We start from the raw sequence: 24,170 nt of genomic DNA, 5'->3' as shown, positions 1-24,170 counted from the left end.
TGAGGGGGTAATTAATAGCAGGTATGGATCAAAGGTGATTAATTTTATAGAACACAGTGTATATATGAATGATTATGTAATGCATAATATAAATGAAGGAATGTGAGAGATATAATGAACATGAATGAAACACAATGTATACAAATCCTGTACACACACCAATATAAAATATTTTTTAAAAAAACCAAAACACCAAAACATAGCTCAACCAGCAGCCTCTTATCTTCTGAAACGCTGCTGAGTGGGTTTGAACCACTAACCCTTAGGTTACTAGTCTAGCACTCAACCCCTTGTGCATGCTGTGATCTGCTTCTGAAAGCCTTGAAAACGCTATGGAGCAGTTCTACTGTGACACGGAGGGTGGTCAGGGGCGAGAACTGGCTGGAAGGTGGCAAGCCTGGAGCAGCCTGGTTACGGCTCAGCCCGCGGCCCCGGGCCTGGTCACTCACCAGGTTCATGATGAAATACAGCTCGATGGACAGGTAGACGATGAAGAAGACGCAGGACCAGGGGTTCCGGGAATATGAGGGCATCATCACATCCGGGAAACTGTACGTGCAGGCGTCACGCTCAGGGCACGTGTCCACCTGTGCCCACTCCTCCCAGGACGCGCCTCAGACCCCCACCCTCAGGGCACAGGTCGTGTCCACCACCTGTGTCCACTCCTCCCAGGACATGCCTCAGACCCCCACCCTCAGGGCACAGGTCGTGTCCACCACCTGTGTCCACTCCTCCCAGGACGCGCCTCAGATCCCCACCCTCAGGGCACAGGTCGTGTCCACCACCTGTGTCCACTCCTCCCAGGACACGCCTCATATATAGACTCCCACCCACTGGACCCTGTGTCTACCTATGCCCATGCTCCTAGGACTTCCCTCATTCTGCTCTTGAGTCTCCACCCTCATCCAGCTGCCCCCCACACCCCTGGATGGCCTGGCTCTCCCCCTCTCAGCCGCACACCAGCATCTCTCTGCTCAGAGGTGGCAAGGGTGCTGGGGCACCAGCAGAGGGCAGAAGCCAAAGCGGAACCCAACGTACTTGGCTGTGGTCAGAAGGACAAACAGACTGACGATGCTGTTCTCCAGGGTGCTGAAGTACTGGAAGGGGGGAAAGGGCGCAGAAGGACACACGGGGGTCAGTGAGAGCCCCCAGCAGCTGGGAAGAGGCTGCAGTGGTCACTTTGAATGGCCTTCCCTCCCTCCTCTGCACCCCAAGGCCCTGTCTCCCCCCAAGGAAGGCCCAAGGCACAGCAGAGGAATGCACAAACTGGGGAGTCTCGGCCTCCACCTTCCTGCACTGCATGATTGTAGAAGCAGACAACTGCCCTGGGGCCTCGGATTCCAGAGAAACTCGGGTTCAAGCCATCGGCTGAGCTCTCCTCTACATGTCCCCAACCCAGCCCCACAGATACCCCTCTCAGGGACAGCAAAGGGGGTTCCCTCCCTCAGATTATGATCGGCAACCAGGCAGGCACCTCCCTCCTCCATGGGGTCTGAGGGAAAAGGCTCGCGTGACAGGAAGAGGCAGGCAAACAGGCTGCTTACTCACCGGGTCTGAAGGATTTGGGGAGAACAAGTAGAAACCTGAAAGGTGATGGGGAGACAGAGGGAAAAGGTTAGGGTCGGGATGGCAAGGCCAGCTTGTCGGAAGGACTGGACGAACAAACGGAGTACTGCAGCAGGCTGTGTGGGGGCAGTGGGGAGTGGTGGGGCCCGCGGCATGCAGATGGACATGAGCTCTGTCTACAAGAGCTGAGTGCTACTTGGCGTGGGGGTGCCGCTGCAGAGCCGCATGGAGAGTGAAAACTGCCCGCCAGCAGTGGGGCAGGTAAACGCCCTTCAGAGGACGGCTCGGGGCACGCCAGTGCAGATGAATGAGCCGTTCTCCAACATCAGCACCAATGAGCATCTCCAAGGGATGGTTCAGAGCACGGCAGTGCCCATGAATGAGCCATTATCCCTCATCAACACCAGTGAGCATCTTCGTGGGATAGTTCAGACCACTCCAGTGCAGATGAATGAGCCCCATCCTCACATCAGCACCAATGAGCATCTCTACAGGATGGTTCAGGGCACGCCAGTGCCCATGAATGAGCCACACCTTCACATCAGCACCAATGAGCATCTCCAAGCATCCATCTCCAAGCATCTCCAAGGGATGGTTCAGAGAACGGCAGTGCCCATGAATGAGCCGTAATCCCTCATCAACACCAGTGAGCATTTTCATGGGATAGTTTAGAGCACGGCAGTGCAGATGAATGAGCTGTACTCCCTCATCAGCACCAACGAGCGTCTCCGTGTGATGGTTCAGAGCACGGCAGTGCAGATGAATGAGCTGTACTCCCTCATCAGCACCAACGAGCATCTCTGTGTGATGGTTCAGAGCACTGCAGTGCGGATGAACGAGCCGCATCCTCACATGAGCACCAATGAGCGTCTCCATGGGATAGAACATGGCAGGGTGGATGAACGAGCCGTACTCTCTCATCAGCACCAATGAGCGTCCCCACGGGATAGAACACGGCAGGGTGGATGAACGAGCCCCCCCCCCCCCCCCACATCAGCACCGGTGACCAGCAGGAACGCAGCGCGGGGCAGGAATGCAGCTCGTGGAGGAATGCTCACACTCGGCCACGGTTTACTCAGCGTGTGGAGTCGGGCCACTTGGTGCTTTAGGGAAAAGCTGTACTTGCAATCCGCCCCCCACTGTACGTCGGACGCTGGGGGCTGTGGGTGTGTATCACGTGCATCACGGCCGACCCTTCTGGACGTCTGAACGTGACAGGACGGGCGTCCCTCCCCCCGGGCTCACCGAGGGTGGCGAAGATGATCATAAAGAACAGCAGCAGCAGCAGGATGTCCATGAAGGGCGGCAGGGACTGGAAGATCTGACGCAGGTTCCTGGGGCGAGGGGTGTGTGTCGTCAGGGGGCGCCCCGGCGGCATGTTCCCTTACCCAGCTCCTGACTCGGACACGGCCACCTCCCCCTGCACGGGGGCTGGGGACACTGGGCTGAGGTTGTTGTGTTTTTTTCTAACGTGGCTGAAGACTCCACTCAGTGCGGGACAGACGTGGGGCAGCTGGCCTAGCTATCAAGCTGCACGTGGGAGGGTGCTCTGTGCGGGCAGAGGTCCCGACGGCCGAATGGGGCCTTCGGAGCCAAGCCCAGCTTCCCTGAAGGGGCTGGAGAGGCGTGGAGCCAGCCAGCCCCGGGACACCTGGCTCTGGGTTTGAGGGCCACTGAGTCGATTCTGACTCCTAGTGACCAGAACTGCCCACAGGGCTTCCAAGACCGCGAGCACTAAAGGAAGCAGTCCCTTCTGTCCTCCAGGGAGTTACTCCTGGGCTCAAACCAACCACGGAACTACCAGGGCTATGCACCAAAACCAAACGTACTGCGCCACCAAGTCAATTCCAGTTCATAGCAACCCGGTCAGACAGAGCGGAAATGCCCCATCCGGTTCCCAAGACTGTCACCTGAACAGAAGCGTCTGGCCTCATCTTTTTCTTGATGAGCGACTGTTGGGTTCAAACCACCGACCTTGAGGTTACCAGCTGAGCTCTTAACTACTGTACCACCGAGCTCCTTCAAGAATAAACCACTGGTCACTACCACCAGCAGTCCCCCAGCCATGAGACGTTTCATCTTCAAACCAACGTCACCCTAGCTGAAGGTGCAGGGTGCGCTCAGCCCGGCACCTGGCCTTGAACCGCTGGCCTCTGCTCTGATTTTGCTTCAGGGATGGCTGCTGTTTGGGGGCAGGAACGTTCTTAGAGAGAAAGGTCAGCTCCCAAAGGCTGCAGGCCGAACGGGAAAGAGCCTGGAGTCGAGTCAGAAACCTTAAACGTCTGTAGGAATAGCATGACCTCGGCTGGCAGAGTGGTTAAGTGTTGGGCTGCTAACCCAAAGCCCAGGGGTTCAAATCCTCAAATCCACCAGCTGACCTTGAGGAGGAAAAAGAAGCCATCTGCTTCTGTCCAGATTTACAGCCTCAGAATCCCACAGGGACAGTTTTACCCCGTCCTGCGGTGTGTCTATGAGTCTTGACTTGACAACAGTGGGTTCGGTTTGCGTCCTCTCAGTGTGGGTCTGCCACAGAGGGTCAGGTCTGCTGCACAGGGGACAGACTACACGGCTAAGGGACCCACCAGCCCGTTCCTCGGGCTCAGAAGATGGGCCGTGACTGTCTCACCTCCGGACGCCACCACAGTACCGACAGTCCACCAGGAAGATGCAGCGCAGGGCCCGGGTCACCCGCACGTGGGACGTCTGCCGGACCAACACCACCGTGGCCTCGATGAACTGGACCACCAGCACGGAGGTCTGCAGCGGAGAGGGCAGCCGTCAGTCCCCCACCAGCCTGAAAGTGTGGGCCCCCAGAGCTCACATCCCTCCTTCCGTCTCTCTCCAAACCTCCCGGCCTAGGACACCCCAAGGCCTCCCAGAAGAGCCTGGATGTGTGGACGCTGAGGGTGACCCTGGGAGAAGAGAGGGTCGGAGGCAAAACCAGCCTCCACATGACCCATCCCCTGGCCACTCTGCTCCCAACCCTGCAGCAGGGAGCTGCCCCTGAGGTCAGCAGCGACGCTCAAGCACCTGGGGGCACTCTGCGGACAAATGTTTGCAGAGGGCCTGGTTCCTGCCTAGAGCATGCCGCAGTGCTGGACAGAGGGGCATGGACGTGGAAGTGAGACACGCCAAGGCCGCATTCCCACCTCGGGGACTCTGCTCCACTCTGTCAGCGTGATGTAAAATCAGGAGTGTGAACCCTGCCCCTCGGAGGTGACGGTGAGGATCCCTGGAGACTGACAGTAACAGCCCTGGGTCAATGTCACCACGCCACCTGAGCCCCGGGGGGAGGCTGGGGCACTGAGAGGACCAGGACTTGGTTTGACCCTCCTCAGTCTGCACTGGGCCCATAAGGAGCTCTGGACTGAACTCAGAGCTTGAGGATGATGGAAGGAAATGCTGTCCGATGGGTGGAGTATGAACACGTCACCTTGACCATGGTCCGTTTGTGCCGGATGAAAGTGTGCAGGCCCAGCCACCGTAACTTCATGCAGAGTTCAAATACAACCACCATCAAGGCAAAGAGCTCCAGGGTCGCATGGACCTGTAGTCAGGGGCATGGAGGACATGTTATCACCACCCTGTGGACAGTCTTCCATCCATGGACCTCACCTTCTCACAGGATATGGACAAGTACACTCATATACACATGTGTGAGTCACACACACACACACACACACACACACACACACTCTCTCTCTCTCTCTCACTAATAACAAAACAAACTGCGCCCGGGGTTTCTAGGGACACAGCAGCCTTGGCAATGATTACACTCCTTTCCCTAGAATCCAAACAACTTTGCTATTCATGAAAGAGATATATTGATCCATACACGTTAGAATTTAGGAGACAAAGTTTAAAAAAAAGAAAAAAAAAGAAAGTTAAGATAAAAATTTACAGCTAAATGAGAACTGAGGCACAAACGGAAACTTGTACACCAATAATCATAGTGTAGTCATAGCTATTCAAGGTTCACAGTTATTAACCATCGCAAGAACATGGAAACAGCTCAGATGTCCAACCACAAACAAATGGATATGAAATATTATGCAGCCAGCAGGAGCAATAACTTTGTAAATTATTATGCTGAGTGAACTAACTCAGTCCCATAAGGACAAATACTGTATAAAACCATTATTGTAGAATGAGTATGAGGATCTGGGTGGGAGAAGGGCGGAAGCTGAGGGGTGAGGATGTATGTGTGTGGGGGGATTAATCATGGGGTCACACAGTTTGATGGGTTAAGGGGTGAGGGAAACGGGAAGGAGCTGTTGTGAAAAACAATGTATTCTAATTTTGTAAATAAACTAGTATATAGTTAGCCTTGTTCCAGGAAGAAGTTTATAAAGTTTACCACGCCCTATAAAATACACTAACTCCATAAAATTCCAAGCCCACAAATGGTGAGTGAATTCTGACAGCCACCCTGTAAGACACAGTAAAACTTCCCTGTAGGGTTTGTTTTTTGTTTTTTTTTTAAAAAAAAAGTTTATTTTATTATTTTTGTGTGTACCATCAAATCAGATCTGACTGGTACAGGAGGAGATTGCCCCTCCTTCTCCAGCACAGCATCTGGTGTATTCCAAGCGCGTACCTCTGGGATTGCAGTGCAGCTTCTTGCCACCAGGCCATCAGAGCTCCCCTGTACGGTTTTTAAGACTGTATCTCTTTACAGAAGCAGACTGCCACACATCACGCATCTCCTGGTGGGTTTGAACTGCTGACCTTTTGGTTAGCCGCTGAACACTTAACCACCAGGGCTTCCCGAAATACACTGAGGAAGCATGAACCTGAGGCCTCAACTTAAGAGCGAGCTTGAAAACAAAACTGAGTGGGAGAAACTGACTTGAAAATCCAAGACCCTGAGAGAAGGGGGCTTTGGAGTGGTTGAAAACCTCGAACTCAGGGCCACTGTATCGGAGGAGGCTGCCCATTGCTCTCCTGCAGAGATGCTTTTGGACTTGAACCACCAGACGTGTGGCCTTCGGGTTAACAGTACAGCTCCCTACAGACTACACCACCAGCGCGTCTCCCTGGCTCTTATTAGGACTACGAGGCCCTTAAATGAGCCCCTCTTTACCGGAGGCCGCCTTCAGCTTCTCAGGAAAAGCCTTTAAAGGGGCATCAAAGCTGACGTGGTCTCTGCCTGATGGAACTCACTGTTCCTTGGGGACAGCAAGGAATGGGAAATGTGACCCAAGTGTGTCTGGAGGCCTCCTGGAGACGAGGAGGGGAAGGGAGGGGAGGAGAAGGGGACAGCGTGACAGGCACAGAGGAGAGCGAGGATAGACCAGCCCAGAATGGCTGGCAGGGAGATGGAGAAGCTGAAGAGGAAAGCAACCAGGTCACCGTGGACCTCGACCCCAGGCTGAGGCAAGTGTGTCCCTAACCGAGACAGTGGGCTGAGACGGAGAGACCCACCTGGACAGATCAGGGGAAAGCTGTAGCACTAATCATAAAAAGACCAAAATTGTTGGTCTGATAGAGCCTGGTGGAACCTTTGAGACTGGGGTCTTAGACACCTTTTAACCTTGGACCTGGCTCAGCCCCAGGGATCAACTTCAGCCAAATCATAAAATAGGCCTAGAAAGTGAACATGAGCAGTGTGAGGATCGTGGTCCACGGTACCTTTGAGCACATGAGACTGAAAGCGTGAAAGAGGAGGACAGAAGGATGAGTGGAAATGGGAAACCCAAGAAGGGAGCAGGAAGGATGCAGTTATACTGTGGGGACATCAGTCAAGGTCACAAAACAAAATGTATGGATTGATGAATGGGAAACTAACTTGCTCTATAAATAAATGTCCACAAATTACCATTCACAGAAGAGGGACCCCACTTTTCCCCAGTTCAGGATACTCCACCTCGCCCTCCCCTATGACTACCCTGTCCATGTCTACTGAGGTCGGATGCACTGTGGTGTAGCTGCCAGACCCCTGTCCACCTGGCCAGGGCACGGTCCCTTGGTCTTTTATGTGGCCAGCAGGAGGCTAACCCACCCCAGAACTGACCAAATGAGCAGGCCTACAGAGCTGCTGGGGGAGCACAGTCACTGCTGGGGGTCCCCAGCCTGGTTTCAGTCACCCTGGCCCAGAGGAGCCCACAGGGAGCGGGGACACTCACGTAGATGCCCAGGCGGAGTGCGGGCACGGCGGGGGCCTCACACAAGGACAGCAGCAGCAGCAGCAGGGCCGTGGACAGCTCCATCAGGTAGAAGAGGTGGTTGTGTGCAAAGAGGTAGGCCGCCAGCGCTTTGGCATTCTTGGGGTGCGTGCAGAACTTGTCGTTATTCTCGCCTTCCTGGGAAAACAAGAGCCACATGGGTGAAGGGGCCAGGAGGGGGGGCAGCGCCACGGCTGAGGGCATGTGGTGGAAGGAGGAGGAGAGGAGGGGGGTAAGAAGGGGAAGGCCAGGGATGGAAGAGGATGGGGCAGTTGTGATCCTCCTTGTAGGCGCCCCCTGGACTGCCAAGACTCCAGAGACTTGCTGCCTCTCACTTAAAAACCTCTCACAGGAATCAGAGAGCAAGGGTCCTCGTTCACTCACACAGAGGCACACTCACACGCGGACACACACTCTCACTCTCTCATCCTCGGTCTCTGAGGTTCCTGCAACTCACAGGTTCTGACAGAAACATGGGCTCCTACCTTCCTCATTCCCCTTCCCTAAAAAGGACTGACAACAACAACAAAAAAACCGACTGACAAGTCACTGCACCTCTCTGAGCCCCGACTTCCTCCACCATCCAGGGGAAAACATTGAGCCCTGTCTGCTGAGTGACAGTTAGGAACACTGGGCCGGCCCTTGGGACAGCAGCAAGCTCCCCACACACATCAGCTAACAGGACAGTTGGTGAGGGAAAGAGAAAGCCCATTAGCACACCCAGTCTGACCTTCAAGGAGCCCCTGGGTGTGCAGTGAGGTAAGAGGCTACCAAACCAAAAAGTCAGTGGTTCAAATCCACCAGCTGCTCCAGGAGAGAAAGCTGTCTGCTTTCGTAAAGACTCACAGCCTTGCAGGTCCTACAGGGCTGCTCCGAGTTGGAATTACGCATCTGCAGTGAATTTGGCTTGGGTTTTAGAGTTAGTCTTTGATTATTATTATTATTATTACTATTTTGTGTGTGTGTGTACCGTCAAATCAGATCTGACTGGTATAGGAGGAGATGGTCCTTTCTTCTCCAGCAGAGCACCTGGTGGATTTGAACCACGCACCTCTGGGATTACAGTGCATCTTACTGCCACTAGGCCACCAGAGCTCGCCTAGAGTTAGTCTTTTAAATAGCATTATGAGCTAAGGCTAATGTGCTCAAGCTGCTAACTGAGGCCACTCTGAGGTGCCCTGGAAGAAAGGCCTGGTGAACTTCTGGTGAGTCAGCCGCTGATAGCCTTACAGAACATGGTTCTACGGTCACACCCGTGGGGCTGCACGCCGCAGCATCAACTCAACCGTCATCGGTTCTTACCTCACTGCCCGTACCATTCCCCAGACGGTAAGTCCTGTTGGAAGCAGGCTTTTTCATCTTTCTATCATCGGGACAGCTGGTGGGTTTGAACCATCAGCCTTTTGAGTAGGAGCCAAACGCCAAAACCACAGTGCCACCAGGGCTCCTCCTGTTGTACCCAGCAGATGCTTAATAAACCAGACCAAGCCTGTCCTCACGCACAGAGAGCCCATGTGTGATGGGACAGAACTGCCCCGTACGCTTTTCCTGGGCTGGGACGTTTATGGAAGTGGATTGCCAGGCCTTTCTTCTGCTGCACCACTGGGCAGGTTCGAAATACTAACGTGTCGTGAGCAGCCAATCTCGACCCACCTGCACCAGCCCAGGGCCTTTGTTAACATCTGGCCACCTTGTAGATTTTCTGGTGGTCCGAGGCGGTCAGAGGCCGCTTTCTCTAGGCCCCAGCTCAGCCCGGAGACTTCTGCAGCTCAGGAGGCTGGAAGCCCCGACCGTGGCTGTGCTCTGCTGGGTAACTCAGCGAGTCAGTTCTCTGAAGCCAAGCCTGTCATCTTGTCAGCAAAATAATGAGAGCAAGACACAGCCTGGGTGGACAGAGGAAGCCTGCTTCTCGGCCGTCAAGTATTGGGCCAGTAGGCAGGCTTGCCCACGTCTTGTGGCCTAGGAATCTTCTAGATAGGATGTTGTTGTTGTTATGTGCTGTTGAGTCACCTGTGACTCATAGCGAACCTATGTACAGCAGCCCTAAGCCCTGCTCTATCCTGTGCCAACCACATTGTCTCCGACACACCTGCCCCCAATACCTCAGTCACTGAATCAATCCATCTGATGGAAGGTCTTCCTCTCCTGCATTGTCCCTCCAGCCTCCCAAGCATGACGTCCCTCTCCAATAGACAGAATGAATAAGGAATAATCACGTCCACCCATGGTCACAACAGAGGCCAGGCTCGAGGCAGCCCCTGACCAGGGCTGTAAACCGGCTTGCTGAGAATTTGCATTTCCACCCCAGGACCACTGAACCAGAATCCGCATGTTCACAAGAATCACTTGGGGAGTGATTCTTATGCACGATCCATTCTGAGAACCGCTGTGGGCCTCAGGAGCCTCTGTGTTAGGCGTCGGGCTGCTCAATGATCGGTCACCAGTTCAAGTCCGCCAATCGACTCAGGGGCAGCGGGAACGAGCGGGTGGCTCTTAGAGGAGGAGGCCTGGTGGCGCTGTGGTCAAGTGCTTGGTAACCAAAAAAAAGCTGGTGCTGAGGACCCGCCACTAATTCTACGGCAGAGAGATGGGGCGGCCTGGGAGCACGGGGCGCGTTCTGCTCTGTCTTCCTTCAAACCCTCACTGCGGTGGAGTCCAGCCCACCTGTAAGGAGCCTCCGCCAGCCTTCTGAGACCAAGAATCTTAAAGGGAGGAGAATGTCCATCTTCATCCCAAGGAGCAGCTGGTGGATTCAAACCACTAACCTGCTGCTTACAAGCCTGACAAGTTACGCACAAATTATCTCAAGGCTCTCTGGGTCTGTGCAAGCTGGAATTAACTCTGGGGAGTGGGTGTTGTTTGGGGCATTAGGGCTACTTCAAACTGGTCTCTGATCCGTAAGCAGCATTAGAATTTGCCTGAGAACTTGTTCCCTCACTCGCTTATTGCCGTCCAATCGGAACCGACTCATAGCTGACCCTCCCGGGGGTTTTCAGAGGCTGTAAATCAGACAGGAGGAGACCGCCCATGTTTCTCCCGTGGAGGAGCTGGTAGGTTTGAACCACTTCCCTTCGGGTTGGCAGCGCAGCTCATAACCCACCAGGCCACCTGGGCTCCCAGGGAACTTGTTAGAAATGCAGGTTCTCGGGAATTTGAGCTCTAGCAAAAGTGTTTATCTAAGTTTGTTAGATACTTTCACCTTTCACCTGTTCCAAGGAAGCCTGATCAATGTTTCCTTGACCTATTGCTCTATTTTCGTACACACAATAAACAGTAAAAGAAACTCAGACACTTTGATTCCCATCCAAAGAAAAATAGCAATAAATTCTTGACATTGATATTTCCAGATTCTATAACAAAAATAAAAAGAAAGAAATGCAGATTCTCAGCAGAAGGATGAACCAGAAATGAGCTGCTCAGAGCGCATGGATAGAGAAGTGAGAAACTCAGGCCTTAACTACAGGACTTGGAATTGCCCAAGAGAGGTGGGGACCAGGTCTTCACCAGAAGGAATGGGGTGAGTCCGAATAACCAGTCACTTGATTCTGAGCCCAGACTCCAAAGGAGAACATGAGCCTTGTATCCTGGCTGCAGCCGTGAGCTGGGTTAGGAAACAGGCGGGAGGGCCCGTTACAGTGCCTAGCTGTCCCCCTCTGCTCCGTGGGGCGGGGTTCAGTGTAGAAAACCAGGGCTGGGTCAAGGCGCCAGGCTCCCCAGGGTGAGCGAGCGGGTGAAAGGGAAAACGTGGGACGAGAGGAAGATGTGGGCCTGGGTCGGGCTCAAGGCAGCAAGTGGCCAATTACTGAGGACAATTACTGTTGTGGGGGCCGGGCCACAGCTCAGCTCTAAGCAGGAGAGGAGAGGCCAGCTCGACCCCAGCTAACGCCAGCCCCCAGAAACACCCATGGACGTTCCGAGGGACCTGGGTTCCACCTGACTTTTACTGTCATTTTTCAGAGTGAGATAGATAGATGGATAGATAGATAGATAGACAGACAGATAGATGTATGATATATATATATATATGATATATGGATATATAAGTGATATATATATACACATTATGTCAGATTATCCAGATATTAGACATGATTATAACATAATCTTCGAGCCAAAAGGATCCAAATTTGATGGTACACACACACAAAATAATAAAATAAAAAAAAAAAAAGACTGTTTTGCTTAATTGTATGTTGTGGCGTTGGTGGGAGGGTCCTGGAATGAAACTAACTGCTCAGGAAGTTATGTGTCGGGCTGCTAACAGAAAGGTCTGTGGTTCGAATCCACTAGCCGCGCTACAGAATGATGAGGCAGTCTGCTCGTCCGCTCTGTGGGATTTGCAATGCTCGAATCGTCACGGAAGCAGCCTGCACCATCACTCGCCCCACAGGGAACCGCCAACCTTTCGGCAAGCAGCCCAACCCTTCATCCACCGCACCACCAGGACTCCTTCACCGAGTCAAAAAACAACACCACCTCAGCGTCATGGGAACTGAACTGACTCAAGAGCCAGCGGGTTTCCGGGAGACGCGGGCCCACCTTTCCCTCCTGCAGCCTCTGGTGGATTCGAACTGCAGAGAGGAGTGGCCTTTGAGTCAGTCTCCCTCCTGTGGCCTTATTTATAAGGTAACGAGATGGTCAAATGACTCCCCCATCCCATCGGTCAGAGATGCTCCCCAGTAATAACACGCAGTGCTGTAGATGGGTGGGGGTGCAGCTCTGTGTGTGAATGTTTTCTTTAAATATGATCACGTGACACCGGTCCTCCGGGATCCCCTTCCCCCCCTGCCCCTCCACAGGGTGGAAGCTGGCAGCCCCGACCAAGAGAGGCTCACCTGGAGGTAGATGGCTGCCTCTTGGTAATTCATCTCCCAGCTGTGTCTGGTGGGGCTCGAGGGGGAGGTCTCGCCCCCTGAGCTCAGGCTGGGCTCCCGGGAGTCGCCGAGGGCACAGCTGCCTCCATCTGCAACGAAGGAGGGAGACAGTGACTTACAAGCCGAGGTCCAGAGGAAAAGGCCCCACTCGCCCCAGTCGCAGGAAGGAAAGTCTGATTAAAGCCTTCCATGCTCGTGCATACGCCTACGACTCGACAGCACTTAATAACATCAACATAGAGAGTGATCAGTCGGCCTAGTGGACAGAAAGTGATGCTACCAAGCCAAAGGTGGGTGACTTTCAATCCGCAGCCCTCAGGCCTGTTTTTCATTGCTTTTGTTGAAACATTCTTCTAGGTCGTAGAGCCCTGGTGCGTCCACTTGCAGTACAGAGGTAACTGGTGGTTGCTGTGAAGCTGAACACTGTGACACTGATGTGTCAAATGCGGTAACGGTTAGCCATGGTGGACAGTGTTGGTGGCGCTCTCTGGTTGAAACAAGCTTGGAAGCAGGAGTGGCATCCACTTCCGTAATAGCTTGCCCCTGGAAACGCTATGAACCTGAAGAGAGGATGAAAGGCACCCAAGCATCGAGGACTTTCGTTCATAGGGTCGCTATGAGTCGCCTACAACTCGACAGTACTTAAAAACAACATACTCATACACTCACAAAATCTTAATATCGTCATCAGAACTGACCCACAAACGACTAGGTTTCTGAGGCTGTAAACCCCGTGGAGGAGGCTGCCCATCTTTCTCCTTAAGAGCAGCTGGTGGATTCGAACCACCAACGAAGTATTATTGCCTTTGGATTAGCACTGCAACCCCCTACGGGCTACGCCATCAGAGCCCTCAGTCTGTGACAACAGGCATAGCAAATCCCAAACCCCACCGCTGCCGAGTCCATTCCAACTCAGAAACGCTCCTTCAGGTTTTTAACACTGGAAATCCCAACAGGAGCGGGCTGCCCATTCTTCTTCCACAGAGAGGCTGGTAGGTTTGAACTGCTGACCTTTCTCAGCTCAACACGTAACATCCTGAGCAGTTAGTTCCATTCCGGGACCCTCCCACCAACGCCACAACTCGCAAGAAAGCAAAACAGAGAGTTTTAGGAAATGTTTGGTTCCCCCATAGAAGGTTACACTCTACTGTGGTCTGTTGTTGTTGTTAAGTGCTGTCGAGTCACAGGCGACTCATAGAGACCCTATGAACGAAAGTCCTGGACACCTCCTGTATACCTTTCATCCTTTCTCCAGGTTCATATGGTTTCCCGAGGCAAGCTATTTCAGAAGTGGATGCCACTCCTGCTTCCAAGCTTGTTTTAATTGGGGAGCTCCACCAAACACTGTCTACCGTGGGTCAAATGCGAGAATGGTTACCCACAGTGGACAGTGTTTGGTGAAGCTCCCCGATTAAAACAAGCTACTGGGGTCTAGGAAGCATATGATAAATGTGTTGCTGTGTCTCGTCAAGTCAGAACCAACCCATAGCTGGCCCTCCAGCAGGTTTTCAGAGACAGTAAACCACTCAGAAGGAGAATACCCACCTTTCTCTCAAGTGGTGGCTGGTGGATTCGAACCGGGTGCCTTTGAGTTGGCAATGCAACTCCTCGCTGAGCCATAAACAGCAGTATGAAAACGTCTGAAATATTGCGAGAAGGGGACTAGAGACACGATACGAGCGTGTGCTATTGGCAAAGCAGCACCAACTGACTTGCCAGGCACAACAAGCCACAGTAAAACAAAGTAAACCTGTAATTAACTTCCTATGAGAGATGTCTGGCACCTTCCCGTAAATCTGTACACGTCTGGCCAAATAAAATACGTCAGTTAGAAACCTCCAGCCTCGCTTTGGAAAGCTTGAGTGCCTTGGAGGAGGGGCTGGGAGACCATCCACAGATGATCCAGCCGCAGGCAGACCTCGTTCTAGTGCGTTTTCGAGAAGCAGAAAGTTGGTGGCAACTTCGGCATCAAGCCAGCCTCCTGGGGCCCTTTCTCGACCAGCAAGGGGCTCATCTGGTGTCACTGTGTCACATTTTGGCCAGTCTCAAGATTTCAAAGAATAGAAACTTTTTCCTAATGTGTTGAGTCGATTACAGGACGGTGGAAGCTTAAGCTTTATTCGCACTGGGAAAGCAAAAACTTCCTCCCTGACGCAGTGCGGTGGTCCTTATCTCCAGACTCGGCTTTACATACAGGCCAGACGAGCGTGCCAAAAAGGATGCTGGCTAGCAGAAAAGCTTCCTCTATCTTAGAAGAAAAAGGCAAGTGCAAAAGATCAAATAGCACAGGCTAAGCTTTTGGGGGTTTTTGAAAAGAGGAAATGAGCAGTTGTTCACGTGTCTGTTGTGCACCATCCACCGGGTTGGAAATGACTCACAGCTGACCCTCTTGTAGGTTTTCACAGGTTATAAATTGCCCTGGAGGAGAACGTCTGTCTTTCTCCCGCAGAGCATCCAGGTGATTTGACACCTTTGGGTTGGCAGTGCGACTCCTTACCACTAAGTCACCAGAGCTCCCATACATATTATAAAAAAAGATTGGTTGTAAAAAAAAAGAAATGTGAGAAGTGACAGGTCTGTAACGTGGACATAACACCAGGAAGGTATGGAGACCTATGAGATCGAAAGGGCAGCATTTGTCCAGGGGTAAAGCTTAGGAGGGAAGAGAGGGGAGAGAAGGAAGAGTGGAAACAAGAATCACAGGGAGCAAGAGGGTAGAGTGCAGTCACATTATGGGGATTGGAAATCCTGCCATGAAACCACAAGCGTATGAATGGCTGGACGGAAAACTGATTTGCTCTATTAAACAGTCACTCGTTCAGAAAGAAGACAAGAGATACAGGAAGGATGGATCAGACCTCAGTGCAACTAGTTCCCAGTCAGGGGTTAGGGAACCGGCGACAGAGGCGACTTTGACTTTTGGATGCATGCTACTATTCTACTGAGTTAAACAGTTAAGACAGCTGCATCTGCCCCCGTGCAGGGTCCATGGCTATATTCCCTGTTTGACACCAAGCCCGGTTCTTCCAGCGACACTGTCCCGTTTGCTGTGGGGAACCCCTCTCCTTTGCTCCAGCTCTGACCACCTCCATCTCTGCCCCTCCTACATGTTCAGGCCCCAAGATCAGCGTCCTCAGCCACCCTGGGCGCAGAGACCAAAGGATTAAAGGTTCAGCCCCACCAGCTGCTCCCTGGGCCGACGCACAGAGCCCCTCCACAGGGAGTCGGAGCCATGGGAGCCCGGGGGGGGGGGCGGTTCTGGACCCCCACATGGCTGCAGGAAAGCCAGCAGGTGGCACAGGAGGAGGTCTGGTTTTTCATGTTCATTATATGGATGTACGGGAGCTGTGGTGGCAGAATGTGCTACATGCTGGGTTACTAACCAAAAGGTCATTGGTTCAAATCCATCAGGAGCTCCTTGGAAGAAGGATGGGCAATCTCCCCTCAGAAATAATTATTGCCTCAAAACTGAAGGAAGGTTTCTATGAGCTGGAAATGGCTTAATGGCAGTAGGTATTTATTCTTATTGTTGTTGTTGGTTGTTAAGTGCTGTATCGCGTTGTAGACGACTCACAGCAACCCTAGGAATGAAAGACCTGAACATGACCTGAACATCATTTCTCCAAGTTCATACAGTTTCCCAAGGCAAGCTATTTCAGAAGTGGATGCCACTCCTGCTTCCAAGCTTGTTTTAATCGGGAAGCTCCACCAAACACTGTCCACCACGGGTAACCGTGATCTCATTTGACACATCAGTGTCACAGTGTTTAGCGTCACAGCAACCACGAGTTACCCCTGTATGGCAAATGGACTGACCAGTGCTATACCACTTAGAATGTTTGACCAAAACAATTAAAACCACGCCTGAGGGCCAATTTTTTATTATTATTCAAATTACCACAGTTTGTTTATCCTCTCCTGTTGATGGATATATGGGTTATTCCAAGTCTGGAGATGTTTCAAATAAAGTTGCCATGTATTTACACACACACACACACACACACACACTCTCTCACTCTCTCTCCACCCCTCTCTTCCTCCTTTTCTCTCTCTTTCACAGCCCTATGTCTCTTGGGTAAATCGCTAGGGTGAAATAGCTGGGTTAGATAGGTATCTGCTTGCCGTTTTAAGAGACTGCCTAAACCGTGACCCCGTCTCGATTACAGCAGCTTTATACAGTCATGCCTCTCAGTGTTGGTGGCTCTCTGACCTGCTGTCCTCTGCCTAGTGCCCCACACAGCACGTAGCTCCGGCCAGCTCAGCTCAGAAAGGACCCAGCCACAAGCCAGAGTCTTCCCTCTGTCCCCACTGTGCTGGCTGCACCCCAGGGTGTCCTGCTGGCCTCCTGACCTTCACGCGCCACTGCAGACACCAGATCCGGCACACAGCAGAGCCCGGGTCACATAAATAAGCGGTGACAGGGCGGCGGGGAGGGGACACAGATGGCAGCAGACATTAGCACCGCGTTCCTAGCTGGCATTAAACAGCAGAGAGTCTGCGTGAGCCCCCCGCCTGGGAGGCGCCCCGTCTGCACCGACACCCCTTCCTCTTCCCAGGATCCCGGCACATGGAGCGAAGGGTCTTCTTCCCCCGCTCCTGACGGCTCCCGTCACCCCACCTACGTCCTTAAGCTCCCCTGCACCAGGTGGCCACAGGTGCCGTGAGAGCGTGCAGGTGTAGTGAGATGCCCCCTCCCCCCCCCCCGCCAAGCCTCAAACAGCAGTGCCCCCTGGAATCCCTGAGGACACGGGGGCGGGGAGAAGGACCAGCCCGAGCTGTCCGGCGGAGGGTTGCCCCAGGGACACACCTGCCTCAGCCCTCACAGGGACCATCAGGTGGGGCTGTCAGTCTTAACTGGAAGAGAGCCTTTCTTCTTCCTCCTGTGGGTCGCCTGGTGGTTTTGAACTGCTGACCATTCAGCTCGCAACACAACATCGAACTCACAGTGCCAGCAGGCTCCGCACACACTGGGCCAAGCCAACAGCTTCCCTCTGTCGTAAGGTCAGTACCGGGGCAGGTGGTCTCTTTTTTCTCCTGCACATCAGTGGGCAGATTCGAACCACTGACCTTCCGCTTAGCAGCTCAACACCTAACCTACTACTCCACCAGAGCCCTTCGATGTACTGGATAGGGGGGCCTCTACCTGAACCCTTGGCCTTGGGGTAGTACCTGTCTGCTGAGGCAGCGAGAATCCATACCTGGGTACTCGAGAAGGGGATGTTTCTAGAAAAGAAGTTCACATGGAAAGCAGGGAGTGTGACTGGCTGTCATCTAACCTGAAGCACATGTGTATTTGTAGGGGTACAGAGACAGCGTGGGGAGCAGGCGGGCGGGTACAGACGGCCTTAACAAGAACCAGGAGTGGCCGTGTGGGCCAGCAGGGCCCCGTTCACCAGCGCGCCGGCATGTGGACTTTGCTGGTTGTCAGAAAGGCTTCCGGGAGCCCTGGAGGTGCTGTCAGATGGTGAGGTCAAAGGCAGCCTTTGTAGTGCACACCTCCTCCCCACCCAGCTGCTGTGGGGTTGCCTACGACGCAGAGCGACCCCATAAATATCTGAACCCTGCCCTATCCTGTGCCACCTTCATACCTCTCATACACTTGAGCCCATTTTTCCAGGCGCTGTGTGGATCCACCGAGCTGAGGGCCCTCCTCTCTTCACGCTGACCCTCCGCCTTTCCCAGCACGCCAGCACGGTGTCTTCCTCCAAGGACTGGCCCCTCCAGGTCCCACACGTGAGAAGACGTTTCACATTGTTCCCTCCGAGGAACACTCTGTGCTTTCTCAAAGACAGGTCTGTTTGTTCTTTCCACAGCCCACGGGACATTCAGCTCTTACCTCCAACACCACGACTCAAAGGCACCGATATTTACTCACCTTAGCAACTTCCTGCTGAGGAAATCGCCAACACAGAGGACAGACGGCATGACAGTGCCAGGAGCTGCCATCAAGTTAACCACTGACTCTGATGCACAAATGAATGGCACACTGCCCAGACCCCTAACACCCCTGAGGTCCAGTGAAGATGTGGCCCTTCTGATGCATATAGTTTCTATGGCCTCATTTTTCAAAAGCAGACAGCCAGGCCTTTCTTCCTAGTCTTAGCCCAGAAGCTGCTCCTGAAATCTGTTCAACATCCTAGCAACATGCAGGCCTCCACTGATGGGTGGGTGATGGTAGCTGCACTAGAGGTGACCCAGCACTACGGAGGGGGGAGGGGGAGGGGGAGGGGAGGGAGAGTAGGAGGAGGAGGAAGAGGAAGAATAAGAAGAATACACATATATTCTGGAGCAAAACTCCATTCTCACAGCAACCCTGCAAGGTTGTTGTTATGTACCATCACGTCAAAACCGACTCATAATGCACACTCATGTTTATCGCGGCTTTATTCACAATAGCAAGGAGTTGGAAACAACCTAAGTGCCCATCAACAAACGAATGGATAGAGAAGCTGTGGTATATTCACACAATGGAATTCTACATTGCACTGAAAAACAAAGAACTCATGCAATATTATTCAAAATGGGTGACCCTGGAGGACATTATGCTGAGTGAAGTATCTCAGTCACAAAAGGACAAATACTGCATGGTGCCACAGTTGTAAAACAGGACTGACCTCGGGGTTGCAGGGGAGACTGAGAAAGATGGGTTCAATAATGTATATACTGCATTGAAACAGATGAGGGAGAAAACTGTTTAAAAGGGATAAGTGATTAGGCAGTATTGTCATGACAGGAGCCCAGAACAAAGGCTGCACAGTGGAGTAGACCTGTAGGGAGGGACTGTAAAACAATGAAAGAGTTTTTCTTTTACTTTTCAAAGAGAAGAGTGAATTGAGGGGGGAGGGGCGGGCAGGGAGAAAAGTACGATGATGAATGAATGGAAATCCAAAGTCTCTGTAAACTTTCATTAAAATAATAATAATTTTAAAAATCTCACTTTATAATAAAAGGGCATAAATGGAGGGAGGGAAACAACCTGACTCATAGCTGAACCCCAGAAAATTTTCAAAGGCTGTAAATCGCACAGGAAGAGACTATCTTTCTACGGCGGAGCAACTGGTGAATTTGAACCGCACACCTTTGCATTAGCAGCGTAACTCCTTCCCACGAAGCCCCCAGATTCTGTTATTATCCCCATTTTACAGCAGAGGGAGGGAAGCGAGGTCTGTGAACCGGCCTAGGGTCTCATGTCTAGCAAATGGCCAGAGCTATGCTATGAGCCTCGTCATGGAGCCCCCATCTCGCCCACTGCGTGTCACAGGCCATGGTGATATGAACGGGAATCAGTCAAACTGCTTGGCAGGGATCTCTGGTGGCACCGTGGATTAGCCCTTGACTGCTAACCAAAGCGTCCAAGGCTCGGAACCATGTGTCACTCCACGAGGTGGAAGAGGTGGGAGTCTGTGTTTATAGATTACAGTCTTGGAAATCCTCAGGGAATGCAACTCCACCCCACAGGGCCACTGTCATAGGCTGAATGACTTGTGTCCCCTCGACATCGATGTCACCTTGGCTAGGTCAGGGAACCCAGGACTGTGCAGCTGTCCTCCGATTTGTGACTTACCCTCCTTTTTGTAACGTGCGGTAAATCCTAACCTTGACATGTTGATGGGGAGCTCAGGTGGCCTAGAACACAGAGAGCTGCACTGTAACCCAAAGGTGCCACCTCCCAGGGGGTTCAAATCCCCCAGCAGGTCCTCAGGAGACAGATGGGCAATCTCCTCTCGTGAGATTTACAGGCTCCTGAAAAATCCACTGGAGGGTCAGCTGTGAGTCGATTTTGACTTGACAACAGAGTTTTATATGTCAGTGAGACAGGATCAGTGTGGGGTGTGTCTTAAAGCACAGCTTTATGACAGGATGTGATCCTAGTCACGCCTGCACTCAGGTCACATCCTTGAACAAGTTAACAACTACACCAGCCACTGCCTTCAAGTCAATTCCTACTCACAGTGACCCCTTAGAACAGAGCATACTTGCCCCATAGGGTTTCCGAGGCTGTAAATCTTTTTGGGAACAGACTGCCTCATCCTTCTCCCATGCAGCAGCTGGAGGGTTCAAACCACTGACCTTCCAGTTAGTAACCAAGTATGTCTAATCAGTGGACCAAGGAGAGAGAAGCAAATGGAGAGACTTGACTACCATCAAGAATGAAGACCTAGGAGTGGAGTGGAGGATTCGAGGGTCCTTGTGCTGAGAACCTCCTAGACCCAGCTGATGTCAGGACACTCCAGGCATCTCCAGGAAACAGCTCAGTCCCAAATGTTGAAAGGAGACCTTTTCTTAGAGCTGGTGCCCTGAACGTAGACTCACACACTTCTGTGAGAGAATTCACCCAGAGAACAAACACATTTCTGTCCGCTAAAGCCACCCACTTGTGGTATTTCTGATATAGCAGCATGAGTTTACTGAGACAGCAGCCATGAGCTGGAATCCACTCACATTGCGGGGGGCTCTCTACTAACTGTGGCATTTCCTTTTCTCTGTAATCCACAATATTTAAGAGAGAACTTGTGGTCTGGCAATGGGAGGCTGAATACAGTGCTGGAATCTTCTCCTGCCTGGTTTGGGGGGGTACTTTCAGCAGTTTGGGGGCATTGAGCTTTGTAAAACCCTAAGGCAGATCACGCTGCTCCATCACAGGGGTTATAAGGAGCTCTGATGGTGCAGTGGGTTAAAGCATCTAGCTGCTAACCAGAAGGTCAGCAGTTCGAACTCACTAGTGGTTCCCAGAAGAAAAAAAAACCCTGGCAATGTGCTTTTATAACAGTCACAGCCTTGGAAACCCTGTGGGGCAGTTCTACCCTGTCTCAGAGGTTGTTGCTATGAGCAGGCAGTTCAAATCCACCAGCTGCTCTGAGAAAGATGAGCAATCTCCTCCTGTGTGATTTATGGCCTCTGACAACTGGCTGGAGGGCATTCCGCTGAGTCGGTTCAATCCCACGGCACATAACTACGAGCTGGAACGCTCTCCGGCACGGTGGGGTTTGGTTTTTCTATACTTGTTCCAAGCCTACTTGGGAGCTGGTTTTCTTTGTTATATTAACGTGGCTGCATTCGTTCCGAGCTTTGTGTCTTTTGAGATAGAAAAAGATTCAACAAGCACATGAACGAATGTGGATGGCTTAAGACTGAGGCCAGAAGGCATGGAGCTCTGCAAAGGCCACTGGGCAGCCGAGACCGTGCCCTTCCCGGAGCCCCGGGACTTCTAGCATCCTAAACTGTGAGGAAACAGATGTGCCTGTGAAAAGTCACCTGTGGTGTTTCTACAACAGCGGCTCTAGGGACTAATGCTCTGTCTGTGGCCCACAATCTCTGCACAAACCCTCACAGCCGGCGTCTGTATTTAAGGGTTCTGTGAAACCTGAAACCTCGCTGGTGTCACTTCCTCCCACTCAGTGCCGCTGTCCCAGTCCCCTCCATTCATACTTGCCTCCTACTCATCCTGGGACACGTTCCACCTGAGGGACTCTGCATGTCCCGTTCCTGGGCCCTCACCTGATCTTTAATGGCTGCCTTCTTGACATCTTTCATCTGTCAGCCACAGGCTGTCCTTGACTCCTCCCTCAAGGCCACCCCCACTCTCCCTCCTCTCTATGTCCAGGTGGGGTCTTATCATCACCTGCCAGGTACGTATTAGCCTGCTGACCGGCAGCCTGAATGTTAACCCCATGAAGGCAGCAACCTGCAACATTCCAAAGCCCAGATCTGTGCCTGTCACACCCCACCCCCCTGCAAGAGCTGGGAGAACAGAGGTGACTTAAAGCCAAGAGGAGGCCTATTCTGGAAGATTCTGCAAACTCTCTGGAGCATTTGAAGGAGGCCAGTGAGAAAGGAGCGCAGTGGCTAAGCTTGGCTACTAACTAGAAGGTCAGTGGTTCGAACCTACCACCCTACCCATTCCATGCGAGAAAGAGAAGGCAGTCTGCCTCTTTACTAAGATTTACAGGAATGAGACCCTGTCGGAGCTCTGCTCTAACCTACAGATTCACTGTTGTTGCGTGCCACCGAGGTAGGTTTTCAGAGGCAGTAAATTACATGGGAGGAGACTGGCCATCCTTCTCCTGCGGAGCAGCTGGTGGATTCGAACCGCGTGCCTTTGGGGTTGCAGGACAGCGTCTTATCAAAAGGCCACCAGAGCTCCCTACAGGAAGATTAGGCATGAGAATTAACTCCATGCAGAGTCCGTTCTGTTTTCGAGAAGGGCGAGGTGGGGGTTAGTGAGCTGGAGGGCTGAGAGCAGAGGCAGGGCTGGGGGTCTCGGGGAGTGCAGACGGCCCTGGAGAAACAGGATGGCAACCAAAGGTGAGAAGAGGAAGCAGGATGTGATCTCGGGGAGAAGGGGTAAGAACCCACCCTTTTAAGGATTTGGTGAAGAGGAACTGTTTGGTTGAAGAGGAATTCAAGGCAGAATCTTTTAAAAAAAAGAGAGGGAAAACAGGGCTGAAAGCGTGGAAAAGGAAGAACAGAGATGCCTCCCACCCCTTGCAGGGCGGACTTTGTTCAGCATGGCTGAGTATTCAAGCCGGGCTCTTAGAAAACAAACCGGGGCTGGCTGAGGTCCTGGCTGAGGTCGGAAGAGGCCAGGGCTGCTGGGTGGCTTTTATACGAGGTGGGAGAGGGCCCAAGGTGGCACTTTTCAACAAAGCCACTGCAAAGAGCCCATCTGGGGCCTGGTGGGTAGCACATTTAAGGGTTATACAAAGGGCACTTATCAAAGGAGGGACTCAGAGTTACCCATTTCTGTACAGTTAACCTCCCATGCATGAGAGCCGGCCAAGTCTAAGGGCATCCAGCCTCACCTGCTCCCACCCCAGCTGCCTCCCCCGTGGGCCTGCTCCCCACTTCTCGGATGGGAGATGTGGCCATAGAGGCCACAGGGCCGGGCCAGCCCCCAACATAGACTACTGTGCCAGGAGGTCTGCCGGCCCCTGTGGTTCCCCAAAGGGGAAGGGCAGTTCGTGGGTCAAGAGGGCCAAGGGCAGGTTAGAGGTGAGAGGGCCCAGGGGATGTGCAAGCCTTGGGAGGCCAAATGAAGCCCAGGTTGAGGGATCCGGGCTCTCAGAATGCGCCCCACTGGGCAGAGAGGGGGTGCAGGTCGCCTGAGTGGTCACCCAAACATGGCCCATCCCCACCCCGCGAGGGCCCAGGATCACACCTGCTCACTCTGTTCAGGGACCTCAGCCCAGGGAGGTTCTGCACCTCTAAGGGGCTGTGAGTGGCCACCTGCCCGCACACCTGGTGTTCAGCCTCAGCCAGCTCCGGCCCACCAGACCCCCACGCAGTCTGTCCTTCCATGAGAAGGACAAGCTGGGATGTGCCCACATGGCTGGTCACTCAGCGTCATCCACACAGGGAGAGCCTCAAGAACCACCCTCTAAGGCCCACCCCCAGCCAGACTCAGCCCCACACCCCCACAATGGACTGGAGGGGAGTCTGAGAGGCACACTGGACAGGCACGAGCTGGGAACTGCCAAGAAAGGAGCCGTACCACGGGGGCCCGGCTCACAGAGAACGGACGAGCTCACCACGGGGCTGTCGGGGTGCAGGCCCCCCCTGGCGACCT

The 24,170-nt window shown here is 52.9% G+C and overlaps 1 protein-coding gene across 2 annotated transcripts in view; it reads right to left on the bottom strand.

The window, feature by feature from the left end:
- TPCN1 (two pore segment channel 1) overlaps positions 1-24,170 on the bottom strand; it is a 67,248-nt gene that overhangs the window by 17,725 nt on the left and 25,353 nt on the right. For both annotated transcript variants that reach the window (XM_006900990.1, XM_006900991.1), the window contains exons 3-10: positions 12,566-12,693; positions 7,692-7,868; positions 5,000-5,113; positions 4,193-4,323; positions 2,812-2,900; positions 1,549-1,583; positions 1,039-1,097; positions 450-549 (exon numbers count right to left, since the gene is read on the bottom strand). In XM_006900990.1, the coding sequence (XP_006901052.1) occupies positions 450-549; positions 1,039-1,097; positions 1,549-1,583; positions 2,812-2,900; positions 4,193-4,323; positions 5,000-5,113; positions 7,692-7,868; positions 12,566-12,693 (833 nt within the window). The remainder of the gene's footprint in view (positions 1-449; positions 550-1,038; positions 1,098-1,548; positions 1,584-2,811; positions 2,901-4,192; positions 4,324-4,999; positions 5,114-7,691; positions 7,869-12,565; positions 12,694-24,170) is intronic.

The sequence above is a fragment of the Elephantulus edwardii genome, unplaced genomic scaffold (assembly GCF_000299155.1).
Source record: "Elephantulus edwardii isolate Elephantulus edwardi_28Jun2011 unplaced genomic scaffold, EleEdw1.0 scaffold00304, whole genome shotgun sequence".
NCBI lineage: Eukaryota > Metazoa > Chordata > Mammalia > Macroscelidea > Macroscelididae > Elephantulus > Elephantulus edwardii.
The sequence above is the reverse complement of the archived record's forward strand: the minus strand, read 5'-3'. Positions and strand labels throughout refer to the sequence as shown.